The sequence below is a fragment of the Epinephelus moara genome, chromosome 5 (assembly GCF_006386435.1).
Source record: "Epinephelus moara isolate mb chromosome 5, YSFRI_EMoa_1.0, whole genome shotgun sequence".
Taxonomy (NCBI): domain Eukaryota; kingdom Metazoa; phylum Chordata; class Actinopteri; order Perciformes; family Serranidae; genus Epinephelus; species Epinephelus moara.
In genome coordinates, this window is record NC_065510.1 from 980,983 (window position 1) to 1,005,553 (window position 24,571).

At 41.0% G+C, this 24,571-nt stretch overlaps 1 protein-coding gene across 1 annotated transcript in view; it reads right to left on the reverse strand.

Annotated features, from left to right (window-relative positions):
• The window catches only part of LOC126390465 (hemicentin-2-like), a 93,045-nt gene that overhangs the window by 21,226 nt on the left and 47,248 nt on the right, over positions 1–24,571 (reverse strand). Inside the window, exons 10-14 of the mRNA XM_050044784.1 lie at positions 16,198–16,458; positions 15,843–16,103; positions 15,472–15,559; positions 15,290–15,344; positions 12,713–12,805 (exon numbers count right to left, since the gene is read on the reverse strand). Of these exons, the coding sequence (XP_049900741.1) occupies positions 12,713–12,805; positions 15,290–15,344; positions 15,472–15,559; positions 15,843–16,103; positions 16,198–16,458 (758 nt within the window). The remainder of the gene's footprint in view (positions 1–12,712; positions 12,806–15,289; positions 15,345–15,471; positions 15,560–15,842; positions 16,104–16,197; positions 16,459–24,571) is intronic.

The window sequence follows — 24,571 nt, forward strand, 5'->3', positions numbered from 1 at the left end:
CTCCACCACAATGCTTAAGTGCTCAATGAGTGTGTGTGTGTCATAAGAATACATGAAATATTAAACCAGTGTGTAATTTGTCAGTTGCACAGATTATATTGCTTCAACACGTATCTTTTAAAGGTCAGTTTAAAGGTACAGTACGAACACTATAGTAAATATTACACTACAGTTAGCATCACTGCTACAGGTCAGAGTCACTGAACTGCCCTCCACTATCTCAGCAGAGGGACTCACTGACACAGAGGGAAGCTTTGGAGCATCTGGAGGAGATTTAGACAGACCTGTGTCAATCACATTAGATGGTGATGTTTGTATAAAATGTTAACATGGCTTTATCACGTGTTGCATTCTGGATTAAGGGCAAGTCATTTCAAACAAAAACGTATGATTAGCTTTTTTAGAGTTATTGTTGTCTGTCAACCTACACAATAAACCACATTTAACAGTACATGTTACATCACTTCTTTGGAGATAATAAGTGCTCTGTAAGAAATAAACAACATGTGAACAAGGTGCACTGAAGGGTCACCAGGACACAAGAGTTGCTTATGTTTTGTACTTACACTGAACATCTACTGATAGAGACGATGACATGATCTGTCCATATGGATTCTCAGACTTGCAGAAGTAGATCCCTCTGTCCTCAGAGCTGATGGAGGTGAAATTATAACTACCCTCTGGTCCCTGAAGCAGTTTTTGGTTCTCCTTGTACCAGGTATAGTTAGCTGCTGGGTTAGCATCACTGCTACAGGTCAGAGTCACTGAACTACCCTCCACTATCTCAGCAGAGGGACTCACTGACACAGAGGGAAGCTTTGGACCATCTGTAAAAGGTATATTACCAAAAGTGAGGATACATTTCTTTGGTGCTACATGTTGTGTTGAAATGAGTAATAGCTACGTGTGTTGAAGCATCTGAAACTCATGAGGTGGTTTTGTGACTGAACTGTGACAATGCTGGAGAAAGCAGGCATGGTTAGTGAGATTATATTGTAATTATTTTCAAAATTCTCAGCTGTAAGTTGCAGTTTAAATAAGCTGTTTTACTCACATGTTACAATAGATTATCAATCAAGTTCGCATTTTCCACAATCCAAAATCCAGGAAACAAAATACAACCCAGTTCCAAAAAGTTGGGACACTGTGTAAATTGTAAATAAAAACAGAATGCAATGACCTGAAAATCTTTTTTTGACCTATATTCAATTGAATACAGTCCAAACAAGATATTTAACATTCAAACTGATAAACTTTATTGTTTTTTTGTAAATATACACTGATTCTGAATTTGATGTCTGCAATAAGTTAGAAAAATGTTGGGACAGGGGCATGTTTACCACTGTGTTACATCGCCTTTTCTTTGAGCAGCACTCAGTTAGCAGTTAGCAGATAGCTCCAAATAATATGGGTTCAATCCCCGGCCGAGTCATACCAAAGACTATAAAAATGGGACCCATTGCCTCCCTGCTTGGTACTCAGCATCATAGGTTGGAAGTGGGGGGTTAGATCACCACATGATTCCCGAGCGCAGCACCGCTGCTGCTCACCGCTCCCTCAGGGGATGGGTCAAATGCGGAGAACAAATTTCACACACTCAGGTGTGTGACAATCAGTGGAACTTTAACTTTAAGTTTAGGTGAAAAAGAATGTGCAAATCACTGCATTCTTTTTTTTATTTACGTCTCACAGAGTCCTGATGTTTTTGGAATTGGGGTTGTATATTTGGTAGGGGAGACTGGGGTAAGTTGAGCCAAAGGGTAAGTTGAGCCACCCCTTGTTGCTAGGAAACTGCAAATAAAATTGAGCATGTGACCAAATATTTTGGAGGAAGGCATCATTTTATGGAGTCTGTTAAGGTAAGAACCACATGAGTTAAGTGGTTAGAGATTTATGTCCAAAAAAGCATTTTTCACTCATGAAAGTGAATCTAGTCTCTCATAAGTTTCATGGGGATTGTGTTTAGATCAAAATAGATAATTTTTAATTTGTTTTATACATCAATTGTGATATCTATTAACTACAAAATGAGGTAGTACAGCTAGCATGAAAGTGCACCATTTTAGCTGTGGGGGCTAATAAAGTCAATATGGTAGCTATGGGGTAAGTTGAGCCGTAAGTTTCTGAGAAGAGGCAAAGCTGGATATGGTAAACCAAGCTTTACTTTCAAGGAGAAAGATGAGGGATTCTTCCCAAGAAGCGATGTAATCGCAAAACTCCCCAAACCTCAAAGTCCCAGCAGTTTGTATTCCCTTGCAACCTGGACAGGTGGGATATGGATGGAAGGAGGGAGGGGGGTGGATGGAACGAGAGGGAGGAGTTTAGAGAGGATGAAGGAGGACATATAGAGGAAGGATGATGAGAGAATGAGAGTTTCGGTTCAGAATGCTCAAATGTGTTAATAAACAAGTTCAAATTATTATAATACCTTCATTTCCACAATTGGCCCTCCTGTTAGCAAGGACACCAAACTAGGATTCACGTCTACGGATTTAGTTCAGTGTTTTCTTTCCAGAAACACAGCTATTGAGGTTCTCTTGCTAAGCATACTTTAAGGCATTCTCAGGCCTATGTTAAAATGTTTTGAAGTTGTTATATGCAATAACAATTTAAAAAAAAGATTTGTACCTGTTTAATTGTGTATTATAAATAAAAATGCACATGGATTTGAAGAAGGTGAGGTAGAAGGAGGGAGAGTGTTTCCCTGATGGATTACTTCTCTCCTCGATGGATTCTAAAAACACGTGACGGCTCGTAACTGCTGAACATCGCTCAGAAAGTAAGTCTGTTATTACACATGTAAAGTTCCTTTACATAGATTAAAAGTTTAAAAGCATTAAACGTAATAAACGAGTGCTTTTACACTCGTATGGGAGAAAAACACAGAGGGTTGATGATGGAGCTGAAGTCAGGTTTTTATTGTGAGAGCTGCTTCATTCAGGTCGTTGTTTACTCACTGGCACCTTAACTGTGGCGATATGCTGTTCAATAATGAGCCAATATGACCCAAAATGATTACTTTAAATCCGGGTTACGGGTCGGGCTGCGGGTCGTGTTTCAATGGGTCGGACCGGGTTGCGGTACTAATTGGCCTGATGCGTGGGTTTGCGGTTCGGGTGCGCTTTTGTACGGGTCGGGGCGGGGTGGATCTTGAAAATTGGACCCGTGCAGGACTCTGCCACACTGTAAAAATACTCCAGTAAAAGGCCTGTATTCAAAACCTTACTTAAGAAAACGTTTGTAAGTATTATGAGTAATATTGGATAATAATATTACTGCTGCATTCATGTGTATGTTGCATTTCAGTGCTATAGATGTTTAAGGTCGGGAGCCAATTGTAAATAAACCTGCCTTTTCATCTTCTCTTGTAGAGGTTCAGTGAAATACAGCAGCAGACTGTGAGTGTGAAACAAGCAGAGCTGAAGAAAGTGCATGATCAGCAAAACATTTGGCTGGGTTATAGAGCTTTAAAATGTCATCAGTCGTATGACGCATTTTAAACTGGCTACATTTTACTCACATTTCCCATTAACATAGATGGATTCAGATGTCTTCTTCCCCAGCCTGTTCTCAGCTGTACAGTAATATTCTCCAGAGTCAGAGGACCGGATGGAGCTGAAGACAAGCTGTGGTTCTTTACTAACAGATTGAAGGTCTGGATTTCTTCTCTTTCTGTACCAGGTATAGTTAGCTGCTGGGTTAGCATCGCTGCGACAGGTCAGAGTCAGTGAATTTTCATCTGTTATCTCAGCAGAGGGACTCACTGACACAGAGGGAAGCTTTGGAGCATCTGAAAAAGGTAAAATAAACAAACCTGAGGGTAGATTTCTCTGGTCCCACATGTTGCGTTGAAATGAGTAATAATTACGTGTTTTGAAGCATCTGGAAGTTGTAACAGCAGGCAGAGCTGTTTGTTAGAGCCACTTGAGTGATGCAACATTAAATTCTAACAGGAGACTAGAGGAATGATCCTCTTACATTTGTAATGGTTAACAGAGGTAAATCATATCACACAAATATGTTTGATATGCATTACTTGAATGATGACTATGACTATTATATATCAGATAATCGATATACAGAGTTGGGTCTATCATGCGTAGGAGACAGGCTTGATAACAGCACAGAGGCTTGAGGTGGTTGTCTGGATTACTGATGGTTTAATCTAGCTCTGACAGAGCGGAGAGACAGAGACAGTTACAAGGTTGTTTTACGGCACCAGAGGATAACAGCACCTAACATACTGACACAAGTTTATAAGTTTTATTCCTTTTTGTTCCTGAAATCCACCCTGAATCCACCCTCTGCTGGGATCAGGATAATCCTGAATTTTTTGGATCAAAGGTATCCCAATTCTACTAAAAAGATTTGACCTACACATAATAAGAGTTTGATCCAGATCAAAATCAAGACTGAATTACATGATTTAATCCGATTTCAGAATCCTTTTTTTTTTTCAGTCTATTTTCAAGACCTGATCTAATGAGTTTACTTCTGAACAACTTGGCCCTAAATATCAGTGCAGATCTGGGAACCAAGTGTAAATTGTAAATTGAAATTGCCTTTTCATCATCTACTAGATGCATGATCAGCAAAACATTTGACTGCATAAAAGAGCTTTTAAGAGTTGTCAGTTGCATTATGCTTTTTAAATTAGTTGCATTTTACTTACATTGCACAGCTACAGAAATAGATTCAGATGTCTTCCTCCCCAGCTTGTTGTCAGCTGTACAGTAATACTCTCCAGAGTCAGAGGACTGGATTGACTCAAAGAAGAGCTGTGGTTCCTCACTGAGAGGATAAAGGTCAGGATTTCCATTCTCCTTGTACCAGGTATAAGTAGCTGCTGGGTTAGCATCACTGCTACAGGTCAGAGTCACTGGACCTCCCTCCACTATCTCAGCAGAGGGACTCACTGACACAGAGGGGGCACTTAGGGAAGCTGGAGGAGAAAACATGGACACATTTGACTCTTACCTACTTGAACGATCTGCCTCTGTTTAATTCAATGTGTTCTCGTCCTTTGCACCCATCTCCTATGGCATATCACAAGGCTCCATATTGGGCCCGATTTGATTTTCCTTGCATATGCCTCCCTTGGGGTCTATTTTTAGAAAGTATAATATCTCGTACTATCTTTATGCTGACGACACTCAGCTGTATCTCCTACTCAAACCTTGCAATCCATGCAGTGTCAGTGTCAAAATCTTGGATGGCAAAAAGCTTTCCTCACTTAACCAGGATAAAGCTGAGGTTTTAATCTTTGGCACAGCTGTCAGGTCTGCTTCCACAAACAGTTCCCTTGGGTCTCTGTTATTAAACGTACAACCAAATGCAAAAAATCTTGATATATTCTTTGATTCTGGTTTTAAATAAATTGAGTCTGTCATTAGCAATGTCTTTTACCATCTTAGGTCACTTGCAAAATTAAAATCACTCCTGCCATCTAAAGATTTAGAGATATTAGCTCACACTTTTATTTCCTCTTGCTTAGACTATTGCAATTTCCTCTATGTAGGAATTAGTCAGTTCGCTCTATCCTGCCTGCAGCTTGTTCAAAAAGACTCCTCACTGGTACCAGGAACAGAAACCATAGAGGTCTCACTCCGAAGTCGTCAAAATCTGGTGCTTGGGCAGTGACCTGCAACATCAGAAACCAACGAAAAAAGGCGTCCTTTAAGGTTGGCATGATATATGGCCGGTTGCTCTATAATTTAATGGCGCCTGGCGGTGGCAGGGGGAAACACGTCAGGACAAGGACGAAAGTTAAGGCAGCGAAAGTCAAAGTGGGGCGAGCGGGAGGGGAGGTGGATGGGTCCAACAAACACTTTCACCCAAGAGAGCTGTGTTTGCGTCCCATAAGATTCTAAAGCCAAAACCTGTTTTTTTTTCCTTAACCTAGCCACTTGCTTTCGTCACCTTTACCCAACCATGTGTTTGTTGCTGAAGGAAAAAAAAAAGTCAATTTGACCAAAATGTCAGTATGTGGTGAGGTCGGAATGACAATACGTTGGACCATATCAACTCGGTGCTGGCCTCTTTTTTCTGGTTACCAGTGAAGTACAGAATTGATTTTAATTGAATTTCCCCTCAGGGGGATTAATAAAGTATATAAAATATATGTATAAAATAAATGAATTTTTTGTAATTGTATTATGATTTTGTGAAAATATGCTCTTATTAATTTAACTTACAATCTCCCAACTGTTTTCATTTGATCATTCCTGTGTTTTTTATTTCTTTGTGAAGCACTTTAGTCAACATTTTGTTTTTAAATGTTCTCTATAAATAAATCTGACTTTACTTGACATATAATTTCAAGATGAGTTCTCACAGTGTAACATATTTTAAATGTACAACAGGATAAGAGGAGAAATATTAATTAGTAGAGTAGGTGCTTTTCTCTTCCTCTCTGCTCACTCTGTGGTCAGGCTGCTGCTGAGTTAGGTGTGAAAACTAAAAATAACTGCAGAGCACTGAGGCGGAGGAAACTGTTTACAGCAGGTAAAATAAAAGCCAATGATTGCTATCCTCTTGGTGCAGATGAATGATGATATCATAGGAGTTGAGACAGTACAATGTGACCTCACGGTGAGACCAATATCCCTCCAAAACACTTCACCATGATGAAAGTAGCTGCAGATGGAAACTAATCATGGGCCATATGAGTTGTCGCCTCTGCAACCAGGGTCAGCTTTAGAACAGATTAAACAGGGCAATATGTTCTCACAGTTAAATCTTTGAAGACTATTTTCTGTTTGTAACTAGAATGTATAAATGTAAATGACAACTGTTACTCATTGTTTAGCTTTAAAATGAGTTGAAAGAAATGTGTGTTAAAGATAAATTCCTAGCTGAAAACAGTCATCTCTCTGTGACAAATATTGTAGATGTGAAAAAAAGTGATTCAGTGGTCACCCACGGTTAGAGGCTCTCACCTGTGACTTTAAGGCTGGTGTGGTCGGAGTTACTACTGCTGTCTGTCATCACCATACATGTATAAACTCCCTCGTGTTCTACAGCAGTGTTGGTGATGAGCAGGGATACGTTCAAGTTCATGACGTTCCAGGACGGCTCAGCAAACATGTAGCCCGGCTGCAGTTCAGTTAGCCCTCTGTGAAAAACCAGTAAGGGTCTCTCATCTCCCACCTTCCTCCAAGTGACCACCCTGATTGTTGGGTCTGCTGCGCCTTGTGTGGGTTTGACAACACACTCCAGCAGTGACTGCTGACCAATCTCTCCCACATTTTCAGCCACGCATTGCAAATTCAAAAAATCTGTAGGAAAAAAAAAAAAGTCGTTATAAAGGGGTGAAAAGTTACATCATCAGCAAACTGCATTTTCTACTTTAAATTCTCTGATTATGGAAGACCTTACCTCCATTTCCTGCGCTGATACAGAGAGCAGTGAAAAGAATGACGACACTGAATGAGGCCGTGTTCATTTCCCTGAAAGAACAAACCGACAGGAACAGGACTACGTTTCTGCCATCTTTTGATTCATAACATGCACAATAAGCCCGATCCCAGTAAATACAGAACACAATAAAGCTGGGTTGTTCTACAAACTATAAACTTAAAAAAAGAGAATGAGATTTCAAACCTGTTTCACTGCCAACATCCAGCCAACACCGAAAAAGAGCAAAAAGAGAAAAACAGAGACAGTCTCTATGTGGAACAGGATGTCACACAGTCAGCAGGTGTAGGCCGATGTTTTTTTTTCCTCTGATCACTCTGAGATAAGATTAGTGCTGTTTGCTGAACACTAAGAAACTCACATATCTGTTTGTGCTGACCAAACATGAACGTTTAAAAAAAGAGTGGACTAGTAGGATTTGGACACATGGTGATATACTGTAGTGATGTTGATTAGAGAAAGCAGCTTTAATGACTTTGGCTTTTCTTCACTGGGCCTCTCTCTTGAGAATTACAAGTCCCAGGGTGACATCTACATCACCAAGTAGAGTTTGCTCCCAATACAGGCAGTGGCATGGGTTCATTTCTGCCCCTTGGCCCTTTGCTGCATGTCATCCCCCCTCTTTCCCTCCCACATTTCCCATCTATCTTAACCTATACTATCAATAAAAGGGAAAATACCCACAAATAAGCTTAAAAAATAAAATTACAGTGTCATTTTGAAGTGAATATTCTTCTGAAATTATGTAGAAGCAGCCCAAAACTCTAGAAAATCATATAACAACATCTTATCTGCACCTGTGCAAAGACAGATGTTTTTAAAAAGAAGCGGAGCACATTCAGAGAGGATTTAGTAGGGAAAAACTCAGGTGAGATCCATCTGACATCAGGGCATGTCACTCCTCTCTATGAGCGAGCTGAGCAGGAACTCGCTGGTAGGGCCAGTGGGAGAAACACTACTGCGCATATTCAGTGAAACACTTACTGCGGCAGTGGGGTGGGGTGAATGGGCCCAATCTTGGTGTCCAGTATTTATTTATTGTTAAAATTTATGGAAAGAAGAAGTTGGTGGTTCAGCTGGATGAATTGTGTGCAGAGAAGTCCTCCATTTAAACTAAGTTTAAAAAAAAAAAAAAAAAAAAAAACCTACCTGCATGACTAGATACCACTGGAGTTAAGAGAGAAAATATAATAATATATAATATATATAATATATAATAATAATAAAATTCTAATAATAATTTTGTAATTTGGGTGAACTGACCCTTTAAATCTCTATGTGCACTGAGGCAGGACATTATCCAGTGTGAAGCTGCAGTGAAGAGAACAGGAATGTTTTTGGACCTGAGACCCTTAATGCAGTTTACTGACCAGGACAAGAGGAGAAATATTAAGTACTAGTCCATACCCATTGAGTGCACAGTTGCCCACGTACAGTTTAACATGGTGTGTGTTTGGGATACAGGTCATAGGAGACTGCAGATTAAATAGTAAACTGAGCCCATTAAGAAGAGCAATGTATTCAGACAGAGTGTTTGTGAATTTGATAGTAAGATTGCAGCCACAGCGATCTGTTGCATTTTAGCCATTTTTAAGCATTTTTCTGCTGTTATAGCGCCACCCAGTTGCCAATTAGAGTTAAATTTCTCCAGTCACCTTGAGGCGTCCTGTTCTACATATCNTCCTCCCATGACCCTCTACCACTGTGCCAAATTTCACATGGATTGACCAAGTCAGTGAGGAGAAAAACGTGGAACAGACACACAGACAGAGTTTTCATCAGACAGAGTTTTCGTCATTATATAGTAAGATTAGAGTCAGTGCTTTTCTTGGTTAGTTTTCTCTCTGTTCACTCTTTGGTCAGGCTGCTGCTGAGTGAGGTGTGAAAACTAAAAATAACTGCAGAGCACTGAGGTGTGGGAAACTGTTGACAGCAAATATGATTTAAGCACAAGATAAAAGCTGATGAACACAGAGCATGGAAACATCAAACTGAGCTCTGAGAGTAAAAAAAGGAAAGTTTGGTGCAGACGTATGATGATATAAGAGACGGTATAACTTCACTGTGAGACAAATATCCCTAAAAAAAAAACAAAAAAAACCAAAAACCTCACTGTGATAGAAGTAGCTGCAGATAGAAACCAATCGTCGGTCACTTGAGCTGTTGCTTCTTTGGCTTTAGAACAGATTAAACAGGGCAATATGTGTTCACAGGGTGTGTTAAATCTTTAAGGTCTGTTTGTAATTAGAATGTATAAATGAAAGGGACGACGATAAGCTCTGGACTCAAAATGGACTTCTTTCTGTGACAAATAGTTGTGAAAACATTTCAGTGATCAGCTGAAGACTCACCTGTGACTATAAGGCTGGTTTGGCTGATGTCACCACCGCTGTCTGTCATCACCATACACATATAAATACCCTCGTGTTCTACAGAAGTGTTGGTGATGAGCAGGGATACGTCCACGTTCCTGCCATTCCAGGACGGCTCATCAAACATATAGCCCGGCTGCAGTCTAGTTTCCCATTTGTTTAAAATCAGTAAGGGTCTCTCATCTCCCACTTTCATCCAAGTGACCACTGTGATTTTTGCGTATTCTGGGTCTTGTGTGGATTTGACTACACACTTCAGCAGTGACTGCTGACCAATCTCTCCCACATTTCTGGCCTTGCATTGCAATTTTATAAAATCTATAGAAAAAAATATTGTGTTATAAAGGGAAGACAAGTGACATCATCAGTGACCAGCGTTTTCTACTTTACATTCTTAGATTATAAAAGACCTTACTTGCATTTCCTGCGCTGATACAGAGAGCAGTGAAGAGAGCGAGGACACCGAATGAGGCCATGTTCATTTCCCTGAAAAGACAAAATAAAAAAAAATCTTCATGTGAGGATCAGATAAAATGTGACAAACAGAAACATGTTTTAATTCCCAGAGGATCTGTTTCTGAGAATTAAAGTGCAGTGTGCAAAGGGCAGTCGAGATCCCTGTGCAGGTGCACCAAAGACAAGAATCCTTCATCGTTTAAGAATTAACACGCACAGTAAGTCAAATCCAAGTAAATGCCTGCAACACAATAAAGTTAGGTTGTACTACTAACTATAAACTTAAAAAAGAGATTAAGATTTCAAACCTGTTTCGCTGCCAACATCCCACCACCACCAGAAAAAGAGCACTCAGTAAGAGTAGACAAAAACAGACAGGAACAGGATGTCACAGAATCTGCAGCTGTGGGTTGGGTTATTTTTTTTCTTGTGATCACTCTGCGGTCAGATTACTTCTGTTTGTGGAGAAATGAAGAACACTAACAATCTCACATACCTGTTTGTGTTAAGCAAACCTAAACATGTAACACACATTATCAAGTGAAGTGGTGGGATTTGGACACACAGTGGTGATATAATGATGTTGAATAGAGAAAGTGGGTTTAATGAAAACCATTTGGCTTGTTAAGGCCGTTCAGTTGGATAAACTGTGTGTTGAGAGGACCTACATGTAAATTGGGTTAAAAACACTAGAAATGAGCTAAAGAGAACTAAAGAGAAAATATCTTTTTGTAATTTGGGTGAACTGACCCTTTAACCCTATGGGCCTGAATGACGCATAGTGCATCCAAATTCACACCTGTTCTACTCTATGGATTTTCTCCACAACTGCTCATCATAGCGAGAAGCCACACATATCACCTGAAACAGCGGAACTGTAGCTTTCCGACAAGACTTTCAAGAATTTCTTTACAATCCATGATACAGATCTTGTTATCAGTCACTTCATATAGTGAGGAATATCGTATCTTACCACGTCTTAGGCTTGTGTGTGTTTCTCCCTGTCTATCCACATTTGTAGTCCGGCTTTCAAGATGCAAATATCTCCATATTGTCCAGTTGACACTCCATCAAACTTTGTATGACAAGACTAGCGCACTTCACCTTTGCGCACCCAGACAACTGCAGCCTAATTATGCATGCATGACAGGGCCGTAGTCACCATATACATTGAGGGGGACACACATGTTTTGGACAGCTGTGAAGTGACAGAATGTCCCAGCATCATGGTTCTTATATTGCCAGATTCCAGAGAGTCTCCCCTCGGGCCCAAAGGGTTAAAGCAGACAGTGGAGGGAGCACTCAGAGTGATGAAGCCTGAATGTGTCACACTGAAGCTTCCCCACTAGAGGACAGTGAAACATCACAGATACTGAATCAGCACCCTGAAACAACACTTTACCATCCATCACTGGTTGATGACTCAAATTTAAATTCACTCATGGTTCTTTATTTTCACATTTTATGAGTGAAACTTATAGCATGTTACATAGAACATCCATTTTATTAAGCATGAGGAGTCCAGTTTAAGCTCAGAAAGTGTCAGTAGTTGTAAAAGCAACAAACTCTTCAAGACAACTTGGCTGTTGAACAAGCTGTAATAATTATAAAAAGGCTTCACATTTAGTGAACCTCAACCTCCTCTGCTTCAATGAAACCCCAAAGAGTTTAAACAGACTAAATGTAGATTTACAGCTTAAATGTAAGTTAAGATCCTCTTCAGTAAGAACTGTGTCTATGCATCTTCATATCAGCAACATCCCAAATCACAATAAACTATTACACTGTGGATCATTTCATCCTCATAAAGACACAAAGAGAGAATTTGAGAGATAAGACAAAGCTTAAGAACTTTATTGGTCTTGATAGCAGGTAAATAAAATGACATTATGAAAAATAAAAAGAAAAGCTTAAATCCAAACCTTTTTCATATTAATGACACAACTGTATTGACTCTTTCAGCCAGGACAGCTGCAAATCAAGAGGGTGATCAGGATCTTTAAAAAGTTATTTATTAAGTAGATTGTTTTTCATTTCTAATTCCTGCACAGTTAAAAATAAGCTTGCATAGTTTAAGCAGTAAGTTAGAAATCAGTGAGTCACACAGCACCTGACCATCAGCTGATCTAAACTATAAATCATGTTTGACACCTCGACATGATTCAGTTCAAGCTGCCAACACCACATTCTTCTAAACGTTGTGCTACATGCTGCTGCTGACAATAATAAAAACTATAAACTGACAATAAAAACTTTTGGAATTGAAGGTAAATGTATCCACTTCTCCCACATCCTCCACAGCCTCACTGATATTTCATTGCTGTACTACTTTGTTTCCATCAGGTGAGTCCCGCCTCTGGTTCAACTGCATCTGAAGACAATCACATAAAACTTGTGTAAAGTTATGGTTGGAACTGTGACTATAAATCTGAAGTGGGCCTGTTTTATTTGATGCAGGAGGCTCTAACCTGACTGGACTTCACACCAGGTCTTCCTGCTCCTCTGTCTTCTGTCTTCGCTGCAGCGTCTGAGACGTTCCCATACACAGGACATGACTCCAACTGAAGGGGAGAGAATCAAAAGCAAAAGAAACAACATTATTCTCTACAGTTAAGCAGGAACAAGAACGATGAGAAGAAGTTTTGGAGTATACAACCTACTGAGCGTGGAGGTACTTTGATCACAAATCGAAAGACACTGCAAAATACTTAAATGAATACTTTGGAGCCAATGCAAAAAAATTAAGGGCAAAATCATCACAAGGCACAGATAATAGCTTATCCATTGTTAAAATAAAAAAAATATATGAGGGATAAACCCCGCCATTGTGAGATCACTTAAAAGTGGAAACAATCTGAAAATAATTCACATGAAATGACAAACAACCAGGGATTGATAATAAAGGTGTTGAAGTGATTAGAATGGCTATAGACTACAGTGCACACTTAATTTGCAATGCTGGGTAAAGCATTACACTACATTATATCAGCAGTAACAAAGTACTCGTACTCGTACTCGTCGTCCTCTGCTTATCCGGGTCTGGGTCGCGGGGGCAGCAGCCTCAGCAAAGAAGCCCAGACAGTCCTCTCCCTAGCCACTTTCGTCAGCTCTTCCGAGGGAACCCCGAGGCGTTCCCAGGCCAGCCGGGTGATGTAATCCCTCCAGCGTGTCCTGGGGCGGCCCCGAGGTCTCCTCCCGGTTGGACATGCCCGAAACACCTCCCAAGGGAGGCGTCCGGGAGTAACAAAGTAATATTACATATATTACTATATTACTATATAACAAAGTAATATAGCACATTACCAACACAAATTTACAATGTCACATAACGCATTATCACCCTAAATAAATAGTTTATTGCTTTCATTTTTCATTCATCCACACCGCTCCACTTCAGCCAGTGCCCCACCAGAAAAAAACATCCCCCAAAGGCTGTAGTGTCTCTTCATATCACTACAGACTACATCATGGAAGATGGCCGTGATCGGCACATCTGGGTCATGCTATAGGCTACTGTGTGTATATATATATATATATATATATATAGACATCCTAAGGCTGCCTGAAAACAGCAGGGATAAGGAGCTGGCCTCAAGTTTGTTTTTTCCTCATCCTGGTGATTGGCACATCTGGGTGATGTTAGTATTTGTTGGATGTGTTTCCATTAATTCCCCCTGCAGCAACAGAACAACGCATAACTCTCGTTCCGGTTTTGTTGTAGCTGACCAGCACACTGGGAACCGACAGGTGGGTCTGCAGCTCCGGTGTATTGATTTGCACTTGTCATACTAACTAACTAACTCGTACATCAATCTGTTTGTTTCGCTAGACATTTGTTAAATGGGTTTTTAATATCACAGTCCCACAAACATGTATCTATATAGCATAATTTAAAGACTCTGATCCTCTGCCTGCCCCTCCATGTGCCCAAGGCCATTAGTTTATTTAAAAGGCTCTAGGCTATCTAATTGTTCTTCTTCTTTTTTTCATTTTAATACAAAGTGGTAACCACTGTATGTGAATGTATGAATGAGTCAGACCTCTGCAGCACTGGATTTGAAATGAAATTTAACAAACTGGAGCTTCTGTGCTTTGATTACCTGCTGTGAGGTTATTTTGGGGAAAGTAACACAAAGCAGTATAATAGGTAATTTATTACTCTACACAGAGAGTAATATTGTAACGTTTTACTTTCGAATGAAGGTAACTAGTAATAGTGCAAATGACACATGACTGGTATAGAGCTCTTGACAACAAAATGATCTACACAGCAGTCGTATTAGATTTTACGGCAGCATTTGACATCACTGACCACAAGCTTCTTCTTGAAAAGTGTTATAGATTTAGACCCTCTGCAGCTGCTTGGATGGAAAGCTATCTGGTCACAGAGGGTCTTCTTCAGTGGAAGTTACTCAGATAGCGTGTCTGTGGAATGTGGAGTTCCACAAGGGAGCTGCCTGGGCCCACTTTTGTATTCCATTTTTACCCAGGTTTTACCTCTCATAGTAAAAAATGCTAAATTAACAATGCATGCAGATGACACTGTAGTGTGCATGAGCAGCAACACTGCCATCTTGAACAGAAAGGTAGATATTATTGGAAAATGGATCCTCGAAAACAAACTGGTACTGAACACATCCAAATCTAAAAAGCATTGTTTTTGGTTCAGTTCATTACCTAAGGCTGAAATTAAACACCCATCTAGCGAGTAAAAAAAAACTAAGTTACTGGGCATCACCCTTGACAATAAATTGTCCATGTGTCAAAACACATCAACTCTACTGTCAACATAGTGGGCAAGGCATTAGCTTCTTCACAACTGATTTAATTTAATTTGTACTAAATACTTAAAATGTGCATATATTAAATATTTATCTAAATTTATTTCATCATAATTGCAAGTAAATAATTGGCAGAAATGTTATTATGGGAAAATGCTTTACTGGTTTGTACTCAGCCAGTTGTATTATATTTATACATTTTTATAAGACAAATTATCCTAACTGTGAAGGAAGTTTTGTCATTAGGGCCCCTCTCTCCCTTACCTCTATCTCTACAGGTTCATGTGGTTCAGTGGTGGTGCTCAGAGTTTGATTCTTCCTGGATCGAGTCAAACAACAACAAATACAGACATGAAGAAAAAATTCATAACATTAAAACTAAAGGAAGTAGGAAGAAGAAAATAATAATGTACAGTGACTGAACCTATGGATTTTTATTAGCTTACCTCATCCACAGACTCAGGAGAAGCAGAGGAATCAACATCAAAACCACCAGAGTCAACCTGATGATATTCATTATCATTAATGAATTACCTAGAAATATACACAGATATGTGATACAACTCATTAATAGGATAATATTGATAAATCACTTTGCCATGTCATTCTGTCTGTTAGTTAGTCAGTCAGTCAGCGTCATCCACTTCTGACAGGACGGAGGTTCCTCCCTGAGGACAGCTACAGAAAAACAGTCTGAAAATGCGGACAGGGAATTTCACCCTCTCTGCACCACTTATAGGTTGCTACAGATTAACATGTGAGGTCTGGTGCAGTAAACAGGTGTGTGTGTCTTTGCAGGTGAATGTGGATAACTTACCTGCCACAACAGTCAGATGTATGGTGAAGCGATGACGTCCTCTGCTGTTCTGGGCTTCACAGTAATAATTCCCACTGTGTTCAGCTGTGAAGTCAGTGATGGTGAAGATCTGTCCTGATGCTTTTGGTGAGTCTTCATTCTCCTTGTACCAGGTATAGTTAGCTGCTGGGTTAGCATCACTGCTACAGGTCAGATTCACTGAACTGCCCTCCACTATCTCAGCAGAGGGACTCACTGACACAGAGGGAAGCTTTGGAGCATCTGGAGGACAATATTAAGAGGGACACATTCCATTTATATTGGCATGTATAGTATTCAAAGACTTTTGTATCATGAAAAATACAATGTGACTTACACTGCACATCTATAAATATAGATGAAGAGATGATCTGTCCATATGGGTTGTCAGACTTGCAGTAGTAAATCCCGCTCTCCTCAGAGCTGATGGATGTGAAATGAAGACCTCCTTCTGGTCCCCGAAGCAGGATTTGCTTCTCCTTGTACCAGGTGTATTTAGCTGCTGGGTTAGCATCACTGCTACAGGTCAGAGTCACTGAACTGCCCTCCACTATCTCAGCAGAGGGACTCACTGACACAGAGGGAAGCTTTGGAGCATCTGGAGGAGATTAAATCAATTACCAAAAATGGGGACAGATAAATTTACTGTTACATGTTGTGTTTAAATGAGTAATAATCATGTGTGTGCGCTTTTTACAGCTGCAAAACATTGACAGGATCTGAACCCAAATCAACATGTACATCAGATGACCCAGAAACCTTCACCAAACAACTGAACACTTTCTACACCCGTTTTGACAACCAGGATTTTTCATCAGTGTCAGACCTGGTTGAGAGCCGTCCCCCCACTGGACCCTGAGGAACCGGCCCCCTTCACAGAGGAGGAGGTATGGCACCAGCTGAGCTGCTGCAAGTTAGGCAAGGCTCCGGGACCTGATGGCATCCCAGCCAGGGTGTTGAAGACCTGCGCTCTGGAGCTCTCACCAGTACTGCACTCCTTTTTTTGTGAATCCTACAGGACTGCAACAATACCCACCTTGTGGAAAACTTCCACCATAATCCCAATACCCAAAAAACCCCGACCTACAGAATTCAACCACTACCGCCCTGTTGCCTTGACATCCATAAGAATGAAGTGCCTGGAGAAACTCCTGCTGAACATCATCCTGCCGATTGTCACCCCACGTCTGGACCCCTTTCAGTTTGCCCATAAGGCCAAAAGGGGCACAGAGGATGCTGTAGCCTGCCTGCTGCACCTCCTCCTTCAGCACCTGGACTCACCAGCTAACTTTGTGAGAATTCTCTTTGTGGACTTCAGTTCCACCTTCAATACAATCCAGAAACACCTGTTGATCCGGAAACTGCACCATCTCAACGTTCCCCCCCCATCTGATCCATCTCATCCACAACTTCCTCACTGACAGACTGCAAGCAGTGAGGGTGGGCTCAGCCACATCCCCTGTACTCACGATCAACACCGGAGCTCCACAGGGATGTGTGCTGAGCTCTTTCCTGTATACTCTCTACACCAATGACTGCATAAGCCCATCACCTACCACAACCTATCTGAAATACTGAATCTGACACGGCCATTCTTGCACTTCTCTCTGACAATCTCTCTGCTCTGGATTATCACAGCACAGTCACACACTTCACTCAGTGATGTACAGTATGGACACCCATCTTCACATCAACGTCAGTAAAACCAAAGAAATAATGATCATCCCCCCCCTCAACGCAGCACCCCATCATCATTGACAATCAAACAGTTGAAACAGACAGTTTTAAATACCCGGGCGCAACTCTGGACAACAAACTCAATTTCAATCAGCACACCAGAGACATACAAAAAAGGAGCCAACAAAGACTGTCAGCTATCCGAAAACTCAAGGACTCTATCATCCCATTACCCTCGGGAAGAGCCTGATCCCAGCAGCCATAGCTGCACTGAACAAAAGATCCCGTTGACTAAAAGTGTCCACCCCTGTTGAACATGTAATGTTTTGTGATGTCTGTGATATGTCTGTGCCTGTGATCGATCTCTGTAAATGTACAGTTAGTAGAAACGAGTTTCCCCCTGGGACGAATAAAGTAAGTCTAAGTCTAAGCTGCATGTTCATTTTGATTACCTGATTCACTCACATGTCAAGTTTAACACACTCTTATTCCAAGTTGTCACATATTGCCACTTTGTCAGTGGACCTTCTTGTCTACATAACAGTGCTAGGTATCCTTCAGTGTATGATGTTGACATTCTGGGATGCTGCTACCAACAGTGGGCCGTCAACGAAAGCACATCGTTAGGCAGCAAACTTTTTTCAATGTAACAAAATCCAGGAAACAATTTTGTTCACTTCAAACCATATTTGACAAAGAAAAACTGCTGCGGTAGTTTTCTGTTTTACTGATAATTTGAATCCTCTGAAAAGTCATGCAGGTCTGAGAGCCAACTGTGAATAAAACTGCCTTTTCATCATCTACTGTTGCTCAGTAAAGTGCAGCTGCAGACTGTGAATGTGAAACAAGCTGAGCTCATGAAAGCACATGATGAGCAAAACACTGGACTGGATAATTAAGCTTTATAATGTATCATTAGTTGCGTGATGTTTTTTAAAGTAAGCACTTTACTTACATTTCACATCTATAGTGAGAACAGTAAATGTCCTCATCAGCTTGTTCTCAGCTGTACATTGATACTGTCCAGAGTCAGAGGACTGGATGGACCTGAAGACAAGCCGTGGTTTCTCACTGAGAGGTCTGAGGTTTCCATTCTTCTTGTACCAGGTATATTTAGCTGCTGGGTTAGCATCACTGCGACAGGTCAGAGTCACTGAACTGCCCTCCATTATGTCACCAGACGGACGCACTGACACAAAGGGAACACTCGGGGCAGCTGGAGGAGAAAACATGAGCACATTTAGCATTTAATTCCAAGATGAATTTTCACAGTGGAACATTTTGTAATAGATCACAGTTCAGACCAACACAAAGTTAGTGATGGGTTTTATTTCCTCCTGTATTAGAAACTACATGGAGTTACCTTGGATACAAGTCTGACAGTTTGTCCCTGAAGCAGTGGAGTAAGAACAATGTTTATGTCCTTTAAAACATTTCTTCATTTTATTCGTCAGACTGCAGCTCATTCATTTTGTCCCTAATTTACTTTTAAGAACAGTGAAAAGACGCCGGTCTGTGTTTTTTACAGTTGTGGAAGAGAATGTTTTCTCCAAATAGTTTAGTTTGAAATAGTTTGTCCTTCTTGTTCTTCTGATTAATTATAAACCATTTCACATTGATTAAAAGATCCCTTTGTGAAATTGTTTGAGCTACTTATCCAGGAAGCTTGAGCTTCATTAAAGGGACAGTGTGCACTACTGGGACAGCCGGCACTACTGCAGCATAACAAAGTCCCACTCTTTGAGCATAATGCAGGATCATGCATTTGCAGCATCACGGGAGACGGAATCCTCGTCGCCAAGAAAGCGCAAATGGGAATCAAAAAGGCAACGTGGCCAGCAAATTAAAAAACGAGAGTCAACATCGGGGTGGCCTTACCCAGGTGGAAATAGCTGCTGAAGGAGAAAGGTTTTAAAGGGACGCTGAAGTTGCCTGCTTTCCTCTCGACAGGTAAAAAAACTTTCCTGCCTAAATTAGCTCTCCTCCTCCTGTTCCTCCACACCTAGCTCCTACCGATCCTCTGCCTCTCTGTCCTCTCTCTCTTCTTCTCCCTCTCCCTACCGCTGCAGGCATTGAATCACCAGATGAAGATCAAAATATAAATGAATAATGTAACCCAACTAATTAGTACATAGTTCATGCTTGCTACACTCTGAGGATCATACAGTGTTGTATAGGGTGACCATATTTTGAATTCCAAAAAAGAGGACACTCGGCCCGGCCACGAGATAGCCTACTTAAATGATAATCGCAGTTTACTCAAAGAAGCCTTATAATTTTGAGTTTATATGTATGGATAGAAAATTCAGTTATATTACAAAATAATATCTCTCAAAGACAGAAATTCAGATAGGCCCCAATAGGGGACACATACACACTAGAGTGTGGCGATCTGAACCTGACGGGTCCCGACGGGTCCCGACGGTAGGCCTACCCGACGGGTCGGGCCGGGTTCGGTCAAAAATGTATAAATTGTATTCGGGCTCGGGTCGGATTCGGTCAGCTTTCAGTGAAAATGTAGTGTATAAATAAATAGAATCCTATTGTCTGTCCTGTTTTTTGCTTGGGCACTGTTATTTATGTGACAACACGTGAACATAACACACACAGACACACATTGGCTGTTTGTTTCTACCTCTCTGCCGCCCACCTCTGCCTTGATTAAACGCTGAAAATAAAATAAAAGAGGGAGACAAGTTTTCCTATTTTATCTTATTTTGTTTTATTTCTCCCTCTCCTCTCGCTAGAAGCGTCAGACCTCCCGCCGCCCGCTCCCGTCTCAAACATGTTGGTCTCCCTCTCCGCGGAGCACCCATGGTGCACGCCCGGCCTGTTAAATAGCCTGTAACCATAACAACTGTATGACACAAACTCAGTGCTTTAGTAATTAAATAATGTCGGGCTCAGTTCGGTTTTGGACATAACAAAACAGAATGACTGTCGGGTTTGGAAAGGAAAACCGGACATTATCATCAATTTATAAACATCCCCCAGACAGGAAGTGAAAAGTGGACATGTCCGGGCAAAAGAGGACGTTTGGTCAGCCTAGTAGAGCAGTATTAGCACATTTGTTTGTGTTCGTTAGCAAGTTGCTAGATGCTATGTGGCACCAATTTAGTAAACTTTAAGTCCTCTCTCATGTTTTCAATTAGGAGAAATGTACACGTCCTAAATATTACTTTATTTTTCCTTTAACACTGAGAAGCTAAAGTATGTATATTTATTGATTTTTAATAATATTTTAATGCTAAATTATATTCACCCTGCAACAGTGATATTACTTAAATACTAGTAACCTAGGTGATAATTCTTTTACTGCTGTCTGGCTTCTGGTCACTCATGTTTTTGTAGATGGTGTAGAAAATGTTGATGAAGAGGAGTGAATGATGAAGGAGATCATAGTTAAAATGACTGAGCAGTTAACTGCACCACAAGATGTTTGCTTCGCAAGGAAAATGAGAAGTATACCAAAGAAAATATTATGTAACAGCTGTCACATATTGAGTAATGGTTTGTGTTCGTGTGTAGTGTCTTGACTGGAACTGTCTTATAGCGGTTTGCAAAAGAGGATGTTTGTGAGACTTGATAATAAAGGTGTTACTCCATGTGCTGATTTAATTTCCTTATTTGAGGCTGAGCTGTTAGTGTGAAGACACGACCAAAAGATACATGAGGAAGTGCAAAAGCTGATGTAATGTAGGACCTGTCTGTTCAAAGCACTCTGCTATACTATAAAAGTAGTGAACAGTCCCTTGTTAGTGAGACCCTTCTGTACTGTTGTGTGCATGCCAGTCTGCCAGGCCTGCTTAATGAAGAAGCACCTGATTGAAGCATCACTCTGTGTTCCCTGATCCCTTCATTTCACCACAGTAACCACTCCACCTGCGACACTGCAAACTGAGAAGAATTTCCACAATACACCAGAATTAAAATACAAGATTTAAAACCTGGACTCATTAGGCACTTTGCATCTGGAATTGCAGGAAGGGTCAAGATTGCTGAAAAACAAATCCACTAAGAAAAGTGTCAGCTAAAGACAGAGGAACATATTTTAACCAGTCTGAGGACATGATGGTAAATTTGGTTTTGTTAAATTTCCAGTGTAAGCTGTCATTTTACAGCTTAATTTTACAATGAAGACCTAGGAGATAATTACACAACATATCTACAATCTCATGGAGCAGTAGCGCTGAGTGTTGTTTAAAATATTACAATAACAGTACCAATACCAGTACCCTTGAAGTCATACTGATACCAACAGAGTAGTTCATTCAATACCCATAATGTGAATGGAGTGGCGTACAGTGTAGACATACTTCTGAGAATTTTGGTGCCTTCTCAGCACGCTGAACTGCCAACAGTCAATACCTATGCAGTCTGTGGTGTGGTGATGTTGGATGTGGTGAACCACATCCGACATTAACATGTGGTACACCACACCCGACATCACCATGTGGTACACCACACCCGACATCACCATGTGGTACACCACACCTGACATCACCATGTGGTACACCACATCCGACATCACCATGTGGTACACCACACCTGACATCACCATGTGGTACACCACATCCGACATCACCATGTGGTACGCCACATCCGACATCACCATGTGGTACACCACACCCGACATAACCACACTGCAGACTGTATAGGTTTGTGGCAGCTGCTCTGGGAGTCGGAGCTCTGTGCTGGGGACAGAGAGTCCGCCCGCAAACACACAGTGACAGGGCTAACTGTTAGCAACACATAGCTAACAATACCGGACAATTATTAACAGGTTTAACAACAGAGTCTAGCCATTTCGATGTTGGTGTGAGGATCCTTAAAGGGATAGTGCACCCAAAAATGAAAATTCAGCCATTATCTACTCACCCATATTCCGAGGGAGGCTCTGGTGAAGTTTTAGAGTCCTCACATCACTCGCAGAGATCCGAGGGGGGAGTGGGTAGCAGCACAACTGCACACCTAATGGCTGACGGTGACCCAGATTCAAACGTCCAAGAACACATAATTGAAACCACAAAATATCTCCATACTGCTCGTCCGTAGTGATCCAAGTGTCCTGAAGCCCCAACATAAAAAAGTTGTTTGGAAAAATGTCATTTAAACTGCGCGCAAGACCAGCGAAAGCACGTGAACACACATGAAGGCGGTGCCCATGTCTCACGGCCTCGCGCAAGCGCACACACATCAGCTCAGTGTACAGAGAGGCAGTTACAGCTACAGGCTACAATGAGGCTAAAAACAGAGTTTAAATGACATTTAAGCAGTAGTTTAGACATATTTTGTGGTTTCAATTATGTGTTCTTGGACGTTTTAATCTGGGTCGCCGTCAGCCATTAGGTGGAGTTGTGTTGCTACCCTCTCTCCCCTCGGATCTCCGCAAGTGATGTGAGGACTCTAAAACTTCACCTGAGCCTCCCTCGGCATGAGGGTGAGTAGATAATGGCTGAATTTTCATTTTTGGGTGCACTATCCCTTTAATGGCTCAATGTTGGTTGTTAGCCACTTTTGCCTCATGCTATCCTGGAGTACATTAAACTGACTGATTTGGTTTTTATCCAATACTGTACATTCAAACACCAAATACCACTGAGTTGGTGGATGGGTCAAACAAAACAAGACTTTCACCTACGAGACTGGAGTTTGTGTTGTGTGTGAAATCAAAAGTCAGTGTTATTTTAACTTTTCGTGAGGTAACTTACGAGCCTACATCCCATAGTTTTGACTTAACCTAACTTGCACTGACATCACTCACGTTACATATTTACCTCACATTACTTAAGGTAAGAAACATACTTATTCAAACCCGAAACATGATCTCTTTTCCAAACCTAACCCAATGGTTTTGTTGTCTAAACGTAACCCAGAGTGTTCCACAACATTAACCACAGGTTGCATGTTTCAGCTATAGACGCTAAAGGGTGCCCTGTGCGTCAGTATCACACATCGAGGAGCGTGACAAAGCATCATTATCTGACAGCCTGGGAATGAGAATGGCTTGGCCATGGAAGTAAACTCACACACTGAAGGAGAGGGAAGGTCCTCATGTTCTTTTACAGCACAGTAAAAGCTGTCTGCAGGATGAATGTCTGGATAGTAATACAGTGCATTTTCTTGAACATTCTGTCCATTCTTGTACCAAACGAAGGAGGGCTGACGAGCTGACCTGCACCTGCTGTGACACGTCATTTCTACCCAGTCATCTGAACCATGCATCTGCACCTGGAGATCTGAATGTGTGAAAGAGGAACAGAGGTCTTCATTTAAGCATGAACTGCCAACATACACAACATAAACACACACAGATACAACATGTTGAACACCTGGAACTACATAAATAAATATTCAGATGAAAATGTTACCTGTGACAGACAAAGTGACTCCAGGTTCACCAGTATACTCCAAAGATAGTGTTGAAAGCCTAAAAATGTACTCAGCTGAGTCGCTCTCTCTCAGGTCTGTGATTCTCAGAGTGCAGTCATTCTTTATCTCATCACAGTCATACTGCACACGACCCCAGTACTTTTGGTCATATCTCAGATCTTCATCAGTCCCTTTAGTAAACCATAATTTGTCGTAAATTATGGTATTAATGCCATTTATTGTGGATGGGTATCTGTATCTGCAGCGTATTTCAATTGTTGACCCTTTCAAGGCACAGATCTGAGTAGAAGTGTAAGTCACTCCCCAGTCATCCTGACCGGTAACACATATCACTGTAACACAGAGCACATCAGGAATCAAATCAAAATGAATACGTTAACAATCAGGTAACAACACAAGGTGGATCATGCTACCAGTGTTATTAATTTGGGGAAAAGGTAAGCTTTAAAGGGCCAGTGTGTAATATTTGGCATGGTTTATTGTCAATCTGAATCTGAATATTCTACCCATTAATATGTTTATACAAGTGTATAATCGCTATAAAATAAAATTCGTTTGGTTTTCGTAGCCTTATAATTATGCTTTTATATATATATATGTATAGCAAGGGCCTTGCTTTAGAGAGGTCGCCATCTTGCGCC